The sequence below is a fragment of the Osmerus eperlanus genome, chromosome 8 (assembly GCF_963692335.1).
Source record: "Osmerus eperlanus chromosome 8, fOsmEpe2.1, whole genome shotgun sequence".
NCBI lineage: Eukaryota > Metazoa > Chordata > Actinopteri > Osmeriformes > Osmeridae > Osmerus > Osmerus eperlanus.
The window spans coordinates 2,289,184-2,304,407 of NC_085025.1; the positions used below are offsets into that span (position 1 = coordinate 2,289,184).

A 15,224-nucleotide genomic window follows, 5' to 3' on the forward strand; every position below is an offset into this window, starting at 1 on the left:
CCCACCCTTCGAAGGCCGATGCGTTGCCATGATGTGTTTCCACGGCTGCGCCCGTCACCGTCCGCCCGTTTCAAACGGGAACAGTTCGACTTAAACCCCTTCCCCCTGCCCTTCCTGCACACATCAGCTGCATCATTTCAGTCAGGTGGCTGAGTGGTTAGGGAATCGGACTAGTAATCAGAAGGTTGCAGGTTCGATTCCCTTGGGCAAGGAACTTGCCTCGAGGAGAATGTACCTGTACTTACTGTAAGTCGCTCTGGATAAGAGCGTCTGCTAAATGACTAAATGTAAATGTTATTTCAGAGGGCCCTCTCACTGCAACCCATATAGCAGATAAGCCTTTAAAAGAAATAGAGCGACAGGCTCCGAATCTGTCATCGTGAGTGAACATCGATTCACACCGGCTGGGACTGAGAGGCTAGTGCAGTCTTGTAGTCTTGTCACTATCAGCTCAGCCACTGTCCTCCTCCTAGCCTGTTCCTGTTTATTTGACCGTCTCTTTACAGGGCGGTTGTGGCCCACGCTGCAAATGTAAACCTAGACCCTTAAATAACCCTCGAGCACAACTTTCCAATGACGACTCCTTAAGGACCTGACCGTGTGCAGCGCGGATGACATCATGGTACAAGTTTAAGATGTCGCTGTGCAAAGCCGTGAAAACATGGAGACAGTTGCTATGACAACACGCGGCGGAGCATGACCATGCTTACTTTGAGCAGGTTGCAGATTAAACGCCTGCTCATGAGTCCTTATAAAGTGAACTAACACCGACCGTCAAAGACCATAATTATGCAAATTCATGATTTGACAGGCATGCTCTGTAGAGTGTGCAACAACGACCAAACAACAACATCCAATAGCGTCCAAAAGGATGGGCTCCAGAGATATGGATGACCACCAGGGCTCCAGAGATATGGATGACCACCAGGGCTCCAGAGATATGGATGACCACCAAGCATTTCAAAAATTTTCTTGGGGACAACTTGGTGACATGTAGCGAAGCTTATCGCTTGAGATGAGAAAGTTCAGAAGAAACACAGTTGGCTCATTGACGACTTTTTACAAAGATGTTGTTTTCGGCGCTCCCAGCACAGAGAAATACACACATAACAGTATGTGTGTATACACACATAACAGTATGTGTGTATACACACGGTTATATCAACATCTGACATGTAATCATGAAAAATATAAAAGAAAAAGGCAAACTTTGCAAAGGATATAGAGGCCACGTTTAAGCGTATGAATGGTCAAAGTTGTGGCAAGTTTGATGAGAACATACTGGTATTTTTGCATCTTAATACCATGTTTGAAATAAATTGGCTGGCATGAAGTAGTCCAAAATGGGATAAGCAGTACTGCCAACAAAACCAAGCGCACGTTAGCTGTTTACTGTCACAATTAAACATAACATTTCTTCAGCCGGCTCCTCCCAATCACTGTGTAAAAGGGAGGCCACATTACCTGATACTTACAGGCAGCACTCTAAATGTGTCTTAAATCTTAATCGTGACAATAAAAGAAAAGTTATTCCTATGGAGACCATTCTAGACAGGCCAGTTTGTGTCGTTTCAACGCAACACGATGGACACTTTGAAGTCTTTACAGTGATTACTTTAGGGGAAGGCTGGTTAACTAAGCCTAGCCACTGGTCATTACGGTACAGTTATAGAGCGCTAGCAGTAACAGAGAGCTGAGTCAGATCTCTCGGTCTCCTGTGGCCTCACCCACTATAGGTTTATTCCTGGAGCAATAAGCTCAATCCTTCTGAAGTGGGGGAGAGTGACTTCATGATCTCCACCTCAGCTGAGTAATCAAATCCTGCTACCTACTAAACAGCCAGGTGTCTGTCTCAGTTTCTCTGCCGTGTCACCATTAAGATACATACAAGTCGATCATCACAGATGCTACTCAAAGATACTACATAGTCCCAGGTGGGACCTTTGTCTATTTCTTTCTTTCTTGCTGTCCCAGAAGTGAAGGACGTTGAGAGCAAAATTTCGTTTTCATGCGTCACCTATTTACCTTTTTGTTTTAAGCGGAGGCTGTGTCAACATCCATCTTTTGCTGTCCCCACAACTGTGCAGAAATAGCTGTTGGACACAAGAAGCACCCATTTTGGGGAACAGAGGGAACCTCAACGCTATCTTTAAATGTAATGTTCTCCACGCTTCAACTCTTTTCCAAACCTGTCCTCTCTTGCCAGATTCTATATCTTGTCCCTGGATGCTTTACTCTGTCCATTCTTAAAACACTTACAGTTGACAACACAAGCCACCTTCACATGGGAGTTACTCAAACTGCAAGAAATAATGTATTAATGCTATCATCTGCCAAATCACAAAGAACTGAAGGAAAAATACTTTGCATAGTACCACTTCCTTGTAGCAATAGGACTAACACGAAAAATGAGAAAGTTATCAAGATAATTTAGGGCCATCCAAACTAAGTATGGGAATAGTTATGAAGGCCCATTTAAGCCACTCTAATGACAATAATTGCACTTAATTCTGAACTAAAGTATGTGCACTTTTCCTACCTAGCTACGTTTTAAGCCATAGTAAACACTATCCATGAGAGAAGTTCTGCTCGTGACCTGGCCCCCATTCATTTGCTTGGAGAGACATTTGCCAACTTTTTTTTACCAGACCTCCTTCCAAACGTATTTGAGTGGCCCAAGGATTCTTCCCAGCCAACACCTAAAATAGAGAAGAAACCAAGAAAAACAAAAACACACTTGACCTGACTGAGACCAGAAGGGGAAATCCACCCGTAGCACCGCATGGTTAGGACGGGGGCATGCTGGAGGCTAGCAGGGATGCAAAGCACTGGTTTCAAAGCGATCTAAAGGGTGGCTCACCGGATACTTGTGTGTACCACGTAGGCTAAGGCCTTACCACATCGGCTTGGGTTCTCTGGCATCTCTTGCAGCCTGTCATCCCCTCTCTCTCCCTATATTTCCTGTCTCTCCCTACCATCACTATAAGGAAGAAATGCCCCAAAAATACCTCTTAAGAAAAAAAGCTACATCAATAAAATAGGACTGTAGACATTCGGACACAAGTTGAATTCCACAGCCATAAACAAAAATGAGAATATGGATCAAAACTAGGTTAGGAGGCAAGCAACCCAAACTGGACCAACTGTTTCAGTGTATGAAAGGTTATTCAAGCAGTCAGAAATACTATTCCTTTTTGCAAATACCTTTGTTTTGTACTGTTCAGTACAGGTAAAATACTACAGTGGAATGGGCATATAAACATACTGTGGTCCTATACGTTCTTTACTATTACACAAAATCCCAACAAAGATTTTCAAAGCTGCTTGCATCAACTTTCTTTTTGGTCAACCATAATTATTTAGAGTGGAGAGTAATTCGGTAAACATAGGAGCTTCTTCCAGAGAAAAAGAAAAGTAAAAAGGATCCTGGCTGCCCAGCATAGTGGTTTTGGCTTCCCACACCTTTCTCACCACAAACTTCAACACAAACACCAACTAAGGAGGGAGTGAGAGAAGCGATCGGACCTACAACTGTCCCTCACAGAGCGCTTTGGCCTTGAGACATCCTGGACCTGGACTGGAGCAATCTGACATAAAGAAAAGAGCGTAAAGAGAAGTGTAACCATAAAAGCACTGGTACAGGTTTTAATATGACCATTAATCAAAGGTTTACTATGACCCTGACATGAGAACACATGGTAGGCTGGCTTCCACATGACAACAGGAACCTAAACCCAACAGGATACCAGTTTTCCCCAGATACCACTTTTATGACATGTTACTTCTTGTAAAACGACAGAAATAATCCTGTAAAACACTGATAAGATTTAGCTATGCATTAACCTGGGCTAAATGCACAGCACTGCTAAAATAGGATAAGTGTATACATTCACAAGTACAAATTTCAAAGCGCTGTACTTTTCATTTGAGACTGTATGGATTACTTAAATAGTGTTGCAAATAACCTAGAACCAAGTCAGAATGTCGAAATGCAAAAACACAAGCATTTTGGGACAGGTCAAGTTTAGTTTGGGACGGTTCATTTTGCACTTCGGGACGGTACTGGGACAGTGAGGAAGACAGTGAGTTGTGAGCCCTGACTACAGCTGTGCAAAACTACATAGTATAAACAATCAAGCGATAGTGTTACAATGCAATGATTGAGAAAACACTAAGGGATTTGCTTGAGAATCCACACAAGCCATTTATTCAGAAGGAGTGACTAAGGTGGGTGTGAGAGGCACAGTCAAATGGAAAAGTACCAGTAATTAAGGCTCTACTTCTGTGTTGTGTCCTGCCTAGATTGAGATAATTGACTTCAAACAATCCTTAGCATTACCTGGCCCCAAAGAGAACCTAAAATTAGAGTCAAATCGGATTTGGAAAAGCAACCTGGATTGCAACAGCCTAAGTGGGGGGGGGGGGGGGGATCTGTCTGGGTTCTATTTCCCCTTGCTCAGCTTACCAGCTTTTCAGTATATGTTAACGTATATGTATATGTTTCAGTATTTCAAAATGTGCGTTTGTCTTTTTTGTACAGAATATTGAAACAAAGCGAAAGATACAGTCCTGGCTTTGAAGTTCTTATTTTGAAACACGGTAAGCCTCAGGTTGGTCATGATTCTGACCATGGTTTCGAGACGTTTGTCTTTGGGTCCCTATAATTGCACCCAAACTCCAGCCTGGAGGTCTACCATCAATGCTTCCATTCATAAAGCTGGAAGTGCCTCTTAGTGGCAGATTCAGTTTATTAAAACGTTAAATCTGTATCCCAGTTACTTCCCAGCTGAAACAAGCTATCTTTAGCGCTTGCCATTTTCAACTCTTCTCACTGGCTTCAGTCACATCATCAACCTGCAATTATTTACTCCTTCCTCTTGGGCAGTGTGGCATCCTCAAATCACCAAACGGAGACTAAAGATTCTAAACACAGACAAATGTCTCTCGCCCAGACTGCCACTGAGACCCTGTGGAACGCAGGTAAACAATCAGCTCTAAGACTTTCAAAGGACTGTCTGTAAGGACAGCCTGAAAGGAAATCTACAGTTTTCGACATCACCATACCCACACTCACAGTGCTTCTTTGTCAGGACTGATCCCAGGAACTGTATTTTGGATTTAATCCAATTTACAAGTATGTGCTTATGTGCTGTATAATTTGTTTTATATCATTTTCTGAACATTGTAATATGGAGCATATAGAAGGCCTCTTTGTGATTGATGCTACAAGTCACCAGTCTACAAGTTGCTCCTGATAATCAGAATCAGAATGGGATTTATTCGCCATGAAAGTTTGCACAGACATGGAATTTGCTTTGGCAGGAAGGTGCATACAATAAACATATAGGGACCTAACATTTAAATATGTGGACTATCTATACTAAGGGTACATAAACTAGCAGTACTAAGTGGGATTAGAATTTAATTAAATATACAATAAAATAAAATAAAGTAGGCTATGATTAAGTGCTTTGAGATTTTAAAGACGCTTTGAAAAACTGTTTACATATTAGACAAAACCATAATGAAACCACAACACTAGTTCAATGAAATAGAAAAAGTCTATCAATTAGGTTCAAAACACGTCTCCAAGTTTATCTGAGAGAAGCGACAACCCAGTGGTGGTGTCCTGTGCAGAGGTAATGGGGTTACCAGATGCCTCTTTTCCCATAGTTTGTGACAACCCCAGTCATCCCCATAGTAATTAAAACCAATTAGAGTGATTTAGTCATGTCTGGAAACAGGCAGCAATGTCAGTTTCAAGAGCATTACTGTATGTACAAAACAACAGTTACGTCAGAGCCACTTTGGGACCCTGCTATGATTCTAAGCAACAAGAGGGGCACCATGTTGTGGCTGGGGAATGATGAGTTAAACAGAGTTTCCACCAACCTTCCCGATTCCCGGCTGTGCCAAATGACGTTGTGTCCTTGGGCAAGGCACTTCACCCTACTTGCCTCGGGGGGAATGTCCCTGTACTTACTGTAAGTCGCTCTGGATAAGAGCGTCTGCTAAATGACTAAATGTAAATGTAGTATTAATCAACTATAAAAGGCACAGTCCACCATTCTAGATGAACGGAACATTCAGATGCATTAGGATTGTCTTAACGCTTGACGATGTACATTTTATTGTGTCGTATATGGGTGATGGCATTTAAACTATTACAGATCATTCTGAACCGCGTGAGGTCTTTCCAGGTCACAGGATGTGCATCTAGGTATTCATTTGCATGAAATGACACAGTATTATTTTAAATGGGGAGGACAAACCATAAGAAATATTTAGAACCCAAATAAAAAATCTTGTAATGCCACTGCGTGGTAAATGCAGCTTTCATGGGAAAAATGGAATGCTTGGTCCATAGCCAACCTAGCCACGGGCAACCTTGGTAAACCCTTGGAGTTAAATGACAGAGTTGCGGGGGGTGGAGTCAACACTAAAAGACTTTGCAAGCTCCTTAAGGCCTGCTAAACTCAGAGTTCAAAATGATGTATTTAAAAAAAACACAATTTAGGGTTCTGTATACCCATAGAAAATCCATGACTTGACAAATTCCAAAATATCAATACAATTTCCAGTTTGGGAGGGAAATGATGAACAGGTGCAAACTGACAAATATGCAACACACAAAATTGAAGGTGGGCAATGAAATAAAGTGAACAAGCTATGTGTAACCTGAGTCTCCCTGTCCATTTTATAGAATTCCATATTATCCTGGTTTACACATTTTTACAGGTAGTAACCCAAGGTGGAATCTACAGTTTTGAACAGAAGTCTGGGAAAGGAAACTCTGCCCCCTGGTGTACCGATCTCGCACTGCGGTTTAATGAAGCACAGGGATCACTGAAAACTACATAAGCATTGCAGTAGACTGTAACCCCAACCAACTTAACTTTGAGTCACTACCTTAGTTACTAACGACTAACGAGTAAAATAGCACATTGCAGTACATTGATATTGCAGTCGCCATGCAACAATTTTCTATTAGCTCAGTTGAAATGTCGGAGGTCTCTGGTTCTCATAAATGTTAGACATCAAACTCTCAACAGTTGGGCCCATCTACTTGTGTTATTTATGTTACTGGAGTATTTGGCTGCCTGGACAGCAATCTATTTATTAAGGAACATGCTCACTCACTTTGTCACTTTGAGACATTCCTACTACTGTGAGCCATTGAATTCAAGTTCAAGTCTTTTATTGTCAGATGCACAGAAAAACACAAGGTCAGACTGGGCACTGACATTTTTAAGACAAGACAACGAAAAGCAACCTGGCATAACATAACAGTATTAAACAGGGAACCATATTTGTTTCCATCTTCAGTCACACAAAGCAACTGAGGTAAACTGTGTCTAAACAATGAAATATTGCATATAGCTCTGTACATCCCTATCATACGCATTTGAAAGTCACTCAAGTCCACCAAACGTCAAATAACTATGCTAGCTGAAGTGTCTCTCTGTGGTGCTCCACTGAGGAAGGAGGAGCCCAGCGTTGCTCTAAACACCACGAGGGAGACGGCCCATCATCCTAAAGAGACCAGCCGTCTCCGAGGACACCCTTCATTAAAGATGACATCACAGCAGGGAGGGGCCTTCCATAGTAAGTAGATGGTGTGTGATGATGGAGACTGGGGGTGTATAAAAACCCAGAGCCCAGGGTTAAGAGCAGCAGCTGCAGCTCAGACAACAGGCTCCACGTCTAAGGATATACAGCTCTGCAGCGGACCCACATCTTACCCCCCGTTCTTTGGAGACTAAACCCGCAGGTACAGTAGGCGTCCGCCCTTTGGTCTTCTCTCTCTGATACTGTGACCTACTGCTGCGTCTTGCTAGCTGGGAGTGTGTGTGGGAGAACGTGAACACGGTACATTGGGTGAGGGGTTTGGCATAGCTGTGATGCTGATGGTTCGTTGATGATGAGAGGTGAGCAACACGTGACACAGGGAGACTAGACAACTTCATTTGAGGCCTAAAATGTTTACTGGGTTGTACCTCTTTGCTAGTCTAAGCAATCAAAGCTGGCTGCTCCTGTATATAACCTTGAAGTAAGCAGCACTGACAAGACCCTGACTAAATGTACTGTATGTATGAAGATGTCTGAAAAAAGTCTGATTAGATAAGGGCTGGTTTCCTTCCTAGGTTTAGCTTCTGAAGATGGACATTAGGGTGACAAGTGTTCTCCTTGTCCTCTTGGCCGTGGTCGAGGCAACACCAGAGAGATACTACCATGTGCAGAAAGTAGCCAAGCATGCTTACCCCACCAAGACTCAAAGTAAGTCCTATTATCTCCTTATCAAACGTGAACCTGGTCAGTTATTTACTATGTTAAACGGGTATATTTCCTTTATTTGAAACACTTTTCAAAAGCACTAACAATATTCAAGGAAGACTGTTCAATGTAAAAAAAAAACTACCTTTGAAGGACTTTTTTAGAAAGAACTTAAGAACATTGTTAAATCATGAAGTACAAAACCGAGATGTACCAAACACAAGATCATGATTTATCAAAATCCTTTAAAAAACGATGTTGTCTAAATGTGTGTAGGCCTTCAACACAAATCTTTTTTGTTTAGTGCATACAGTATTACAATAGCTAGTGAGCAAATAAATTAGATTTATTGATGTTTCTGATGATAGTCACTTTACCAAAGAAGATTTAAATTTGTATTATACCCTTCATAGCAAAAATTCTTGAATTTAATCCATGCAGTTTCTGAAGACGTGAGAGCCAATGGCAATTGTCACCTCTGTATGCTCAGAGGGTAAAATCTTGTAAAAATCTGTAAAATCTTTCTCCTGAAGAATATACAGAGTACTGTAATGACATGTCAAAAGCCCAATGTTGAAAGTGAGTGTCAAAAAATGTTCTGATGTGGTTTTAATGGTGTGTGTCCTTCAACATATAAATAGAAAAGTTTACCACAAAGTGAACAATACGAGCTGTCGAGCTTGGATTCTAAAACAGATGTTACCACGTTGCACTGGGCACACCCAAACAAACCACTTTAGCTGTTAAAACTGCACCAAAGCAAACACGAGGATGGAGAGAGACATCTTCCTATTTGAAGTGTGACAAAAGTAAAAGAGACATTGTCGCTCAACAGACAAATTACACCAAATCCACAATCCTATGTTATGTTTTATATGGCACAACACAATATAACATATTCTGCTAAACAAAAACTCAATTGAGTGTAGGTAGCATGACAGACAAATGACACATTTGAATGTACCTACTTTGAAGATCATACGCAAGTCCTATGCTACTACAACTTTACTAAACAACATCAAGGGTAAATTGCTGACTACCCTACTTCCTTAACCAAAGTTCTTATTGTCACCTCCTGTTTGTGGGATTTGCCTAGGATGCCAAACCTAGTTCTGGCACACACTGTGCCTGTGAGGTTTTCAACATACTCTTTTGTGGCTTTAAAATTATATCCCCGTTTCTTAGCTTTTCCTTCTTAAATATCTCAATGTACTGTGGAGGATTTCACAACACAACAAGTGGTGCTACTGTCAAAATACAATATATTTGTGGAATCCTTATGGAGTCTTATTCCATGCAGAATCACATAATCACTCATAAATCAAATGTGAAGAGTAGGTACATACTAGGGATGCACTGTACATTTGTCAACAGTATTTTTAGGAAAAATCCTCCTCCTGACTTGCTTCAGAACTGGAATCCCAACAACATCCTATGTTGACCTGACCTTCGCATACTTCCTGAGAGTTCAGACTTAGGTAGTATAAATCATTCAAGGTGGTGCAAAACGCCTTAAAGACCACTAATCATATACCATTCTACAGACAGTTTAAGTAATGAAAGGACTCAGCATAGTGTGGCCATCTTTAACTAAAATAAAAGTCTACAGTAGCTGAATGTCTCTGCCTCAACATGGCACATATGACCTCCTGGGTTTGTGGGAAAATCTCAGTAGACCGCTGCGGTTCCGTCAACACTGCCGTGGGATGAGAATTGACTCCCCACAACCTCTCTCCATAATCACAGGAAGGGACAGCGTTCCCCTGGGTTTTAAATCAGGTTGCGGTGTTTCGGATGTAAATACCAACCCTTAGGTTACTTAAGGATCTGAGAACTGACAGAAAGGGAAGTGATGGGGTTTACAATACTGACAAATCTTTAAGTGAGAGGTGGCGTCTTTATGATAAACAATTTTATGCAACATTACAATCTGTGTCAATGGGACTAAAAAAGATGAATCGATGTGCAGCAGCAACTGGTGCATGATAGAATTAGATATCAATATGAGCGTGGTCATTAGATTCAAAGCTTTCCCATTCAACTAAAATCAATCTAGGGGCATCACAGAGAACAATATAAAGGGGGACAAGTCGTCCATGGAAAATACAGCTAACATATGAGCTACAAACCAATCTTTTAACAATAAAGTAATTTTGATTTCTTGTGTATGAAAGCCTAAACTACAATAGGTTTAAATAGCCACTTAATCACATTTATCCATTCTTCAGCTGTGGCAGGTGAGCCTGGAGCTCCAGGTGCCCCAGGTGAACCCGGACCAATGGGCCCACCTGGACCTTCTGGGAAGAGTGGCATTGGACACCCTGGACCAAAGGGTCCACCTGGGCCCCCTGGACCAGCCGGCTATTCTTCACCTGGTAAGCCTGGCAACCCAGGTGGACCTGGAAAACCAGGTAGCAACGGCATCCCTGGAGAGAAAGGCCATACTGGTGCACATGGAGCTATGGGTCCAAGAGGATCACCTGGCTCTCCAGGAAGTCCTGGACCAGCTGGACTCTCCTCTGTGGGCAAACCTGGCCCACACGGCTTACCTGGAGGAATGGGGCCAAGAGGTGAGCCCGGACTGAAAGGACATCCAGGTATCCCAGGTCTGCCAGGTCAGAAGGGTGAGACGGGACATGGTATCCCTGGAGCCAATGGCGCTAGAGGACCAGTGGGACCAATGGGTCCTTCTGGTCAGCCTGGTCAGCCGGGAATTGGTAAATCTGGTGCACCTGGGTACCCTGGGGAACCTGGGAAGGGTGGCGCACCTGGTAGAGACGGAGTTCCTGGATCTATGGGTATGCAAGGGCCAAAGGGCCACACTGGGGCCCCCGGTGTGGGAGCACCAGGAAAGCCAGGTGAGAATGGTACCCCTGGTATGCCCGGGGGTATGGGAGTTAAAGGTCCCCAGGGACCCGCTGGGCAGCCTGGTTCACCTGGAATGCCAGGTGTTGGAAAACCAGGTGCTTCAGGGCACCCAGGTGACAGAGGCGCTCCAGGTACATCAGGAACCACTGGTCAGAAGGGAGAGCCAGGCCCAACAGGTTTCACTGGTCAGCCAGGTGCTACTGGGTCAATGGGCCCTGCTGGTCCACAGGGTGCTAGAGGTTTCCAGGGAGAGTCAGGTGTGCAGGGACCTAAAGGTGATATTGGCTTGGTGGGAGCCCCAGGGGCAAAGGGAACCAAGGGTGACCAGGGAGCTCAGGGTTACTCAGGTAAATCAGGTATCCCAGGTGCAGGCGGCCCTGCAGGCGCAAGAGGTGCTACTGGGCCTCAGGGCAACAAGGGTGAGCAGGGTCATACCGGCGCTACAGGTATTCCAGGCGCCATGGGCATACCAGGAGCAAAGGGACACACTGGTGCCCCTGGCCTTCCAGGGCAGAGAGGTGATAACGGCATCCCAGGGGCGATGGGACGAGTCGGGCCATCAGGTCCATCCGGTCAACCAGGGACTAAGGGCCATCAAGGTCACCCAGGGCCCCCTGGGCCTGCTGGGGCCATGGCCAAGGGAATCTCTGGTCCCCAGGGTCCACCTGGAGTTCCTGGGTCAAGAGGTAACGATGGTATCCCAGGCCCTTCCGGTCCTCCAGGCCCACCTGGTCCCCCTGGTGAAATGGTCTACCATCACGAGAAGAGCATGCCCATAAAATCCCATGAGATGATAATGCCTCACCATGAGATGATGAAGGCCCCTATGTCAGCCTTTAGTGCTGTTCTGACAAGGGCTTACCCTACAGCTGGGTCACCTATTCAGTTTAACCAGATTCTGTACAATGGGGAGCACCACTATGATCCTGACAGTGGCATGTTCACCTGCCAGGTGCCAGGCCTTTACTTCTTCTCTTATCATATGCATGTCAATGGTGCTAACGCATTGGTGGCCCTCTACAAAAATGAAGAGCCAATGATGTTCTCTTACGATGAGTACAACAAGGGCTTCCTGGATCAGTTGTCTGGAAGCACTGTGCTCATGCTGCAGGCCCATGACACAGTCTACATCCAGGTTCCTGATGAGGAGACCAATGGTATATTTGCAGCAGATAATGTTCACTGCTCTTTCTCTGGCTTCCTGATTGCCTCGACGTGATAACTGACTAAACAAAACTTCCAAATTAACAAAAACAACTTCTTACAAATAGTACTGTTTACAACTGGCAAAGAGTTTGGGTTGTAGAATAAAAGCAAATGAACAAAATATTCAAGTTTTTTCTCAGGCACAACTGCAAAAGAAACATATTATATTTTTTTGCCCAAAAATTGCACAAGCAGAGGCAGTCAGGCCCAGTCATAAACGGATTGGTTTGAATTTATCCCTTTATTAAGAAATGTGTATTAAGGAGTTTCAATACACACGTCAAAGGGTTTAACATAAATCAAATGGTGCTCTAAACTGCATGTAACATTTACAGCAGATATTTTGTTTTCATTGTGTTTAATAAATGTTTCGTGTCTGAAAGGTTTCACCTGTAATATATCTGCAAAAGAACTCATGCTTTTGCTTTTGTGCTGTTGGTAAAACAAACTAAATGTCAAAATATATCCCTGAGGATGCAGTATGGTATGTTCAACTTATTGACCAAAACAAAGAAATAAAGTCTTGATTCCAAAGATATAAGAAATACTTTGTTCCTTGCTTTGTTGTGTTCCAAATTTGCAATTGAAATGTGAGAGTTTGAAAGTTGTAGCATACTTTGGACTCTAGGATAACTTTACTTTCCCATTGTCCACTGTTGATTTTAGGTTTTAGAAAGGATTACGTTATGCATTTTGAGTGAAAGAGAATGCAAAATACTTACATTTACATTTTTAGGCATTTAGCAGACGCTCTTATAGTAGGGTGGAGTGCCTTGCCCAAGGACACAACGTCATTAGGCACAGCCGGGAATCGGGAATCGAACTGGCAACCTTCAGATTACTAGCCCGATTCCCTAACCGCTCAGCCATCTGACTCTCCAAATGCTTACCTTTAAACGCTGATGTGTTGTAATTGTGGTCGATTGCGGCCAACATGTCTTTCCAGAAATCTGCATTAACCTCATTTCCACGCTGTTTACAAAAAGGAGAAATGATTTAAAAACATGTAGAAATATAAATGAACCGTAACTATGTAAGAAAACAGTCTTGTGAGATGTTTACCTTATGCAACATATCCACTACCCTACCACAAAGAAGAGCCCCGGGCAGGTCAAAATAGTTGTCATAAAAATAGTATTTTGCTGCAGAAACATGGGACAGATAATTTTTAGGTAGACGTTTTTAAATGTCAGATACTGTCCAAATATTTGTATTACAAGAAAACAGAAGTCTTATCTGAAAAGAGGTTAGAAGGAGGAACACGTACTAGATCTTGTGAAGGATGTATTGAGGCTATTGAAATGCTTCCATTCCCTTTGGGGGCCATAGTGTTTGATGATCTCCTCTGTGCTGAGGTCAATGGTGCCATGAGTTGCTCTAATAAAATACATAAACAAGTCGGTCAGGTTATACAGTAATGACTTGTGTTGACTTGTCTATCATTCACAGTGAATACTAGTCTACCGTAAAACAGTCCCATCTTCTGCCAGCTTTACCAGGTTTCCATCCTCAAGGTCCACCACTAAGCCTTTAAAACTGAAGAAGAGAATTGACGAACATGTTATCAATTGTACTGATTATATATTACAATACATATACCATGTGCATTATCTCATACCCACTTGCTGTAATTGAGGCAGCCATTTATGGGGCACCTCTTATTTGCAACCTATAGCCAGTGTGTGTGTGTGTGTGTGTGTGTGTGTGTCAACACACAGTTCACCACTCCTCTGCTCATGACTCACCAGAAATCCCAGTTTGCTGGGGTTAGCGTCAGAAGGTCCTTGTCATAGCCTTTATGCTCCACCAGATAACTGGCAAAACTCTCATAGATCAGCTATCAGGGGAATAACATTAAATTGTGGGTTACTATGACTTAAATAATCTATCCACAGGTGGAGTTGTTGCATTTAGATCATTCTCTTTTAACATGACAGCAAGTGAATGGTGACGGAAACCCCTTGTGGTAGTCGTGTTATTTATAAATTATTTCACTGTTTTATAAGCTGAAAGATGTCATCAAGACGCAGTGTCACTGCTGTGTGATTCATCCTAGCCACCATGGGCCCCGGTGACTGATTTAGTGCTGTAGCATAGTATATGAACCCTAAAGCTCCATCACTCAATTAGCACCTAGTTTGCCTCATGTGGAATTGAGGGTGAAACTGAAGCTCGTTTTTTTATTTACTTCAACAGTGCAGTTTACCTTTAGGCAACGTGAAAGACCTAGTCACGAAGAGCAGCAACTGCATCTTCCTAAATATGTGAACATACTGTCGGCTACAGCTACATATCCGCTAACTACTCCTTTCATGGATCATTCTGCAAAGCTACCAGAACGGCAGAATAACTGGCAATGGATGCAACATGCAAAAATTCGGCTAAAGGCTAGTCGAACTATCGTCTGCATTGTCAGTGAGGCTACAGTAACGAGCTACAGTAACTCACCCTAGACGTCTCCTTCAAATGGTATCGACAGAGAGTGTGATCCAAATCAAAACCAATAACATCACAGTCTGAAAGGCTAAAATATTCACTCATTGTAACGGGTGTGCTCTCTAATAAAGACGAAGCACTGTACATACAAGAACTTGCACGCCTGCACTGTGCGCAGCACAACTGTATGAGTGTGTCAATGTCAATGACGACTAGCCGCAACCAATGTATTTGCCGCTACGACAACACGTGGGGGCTGGCACAAAAGGAAAGGGGTTTCCTCAAAATATCTTTGGCGACCGTTTTTAACGTATCGCAGTTATAAGATTTGAAAAATAATCACATCCATTAATTTTCATAATGTAAAGGCTTGTGGCGTGTATGACTTGTCCTCCCATAAAATGTAGGCTACGGTGCGTATTGGTACCGTAATTTTCCAT

General features: G+C 43.0%; 3 protein-coding genes across 3 annotated transcripts in view; 1 reads left to right on the forward strand and 2 right to left on the reverse strand.

Moving 5' to 3' along the window:
- The window catches only part of nt5dc1 (5'-nucleotidase domain containing 1), a 35,294-nt gene extending 20,296 nt beyond the window's left edge, over positions 1 to 14,998 (reverse strand). Inside the window, exons 1-6 of the mRNA XM_062467045.1 lie at positions 14,797 to 14,998; positions 14,094 to 14,185; positions 13,813 to 13,884; positions 13,616 to 13,725; positions 13,411 to 13,490; positions 13,239 to 13,320 (exon numbers count right to left, since the gene is read on the reverse strand). Coding sequence (XP_062323029.1) covers positions 13,239 to 13,320; positions 13,411 to 13,490; positions 13,616 to 13,725; positions 13,813 to 13,884; positions 14,094 to 14,185; positions 14,797 to 14,931 — 571 coding nt within the window. The 5' untranslated portion in view covers positions 14,932 to 14,998. The remainder of the gene's footprint in view (positions 1 to 13,238; positions 13,321 to 13,410; positions 13,491 to 13,615; positions 13,726 to 13,812; positions 13,885 to 14,093; positions 14,186 to 14,796) is intronic.
- slc16a10 (solute carrier family 16 member 10) overlaps positions 1 to 15,224 on the reverse strand; it is a 426,623-nt gene that overhangs the window by 57,478 nt on the left and 353,921 nt on the right. The gene's annotated exons all lie outside the window — the stretch shown is intronic.
- On the forward strand, positions 7,642 to 12,895 carry col10a1b (collagen, type X, alpha 1b). Its single transcript, XM_062467044.1, has 3 exons — positions 7,642 to 7,771; positions 8,145 to 8,277; positions 10,503 to 12,895. The coding sequence occupies exons 2-3, from the start codon at positions 8,160 to 8,162 to the stop codon at positions 12,359 to 12,361; spliced, it is 1,977 nt and encodes a 658-aa protein (XP_062323028.1). The 5' UTR covers positions 7,642 to 7,771; positions 8,145 to 8,159; the 3' UTR covers positions 12,362 to 12,895.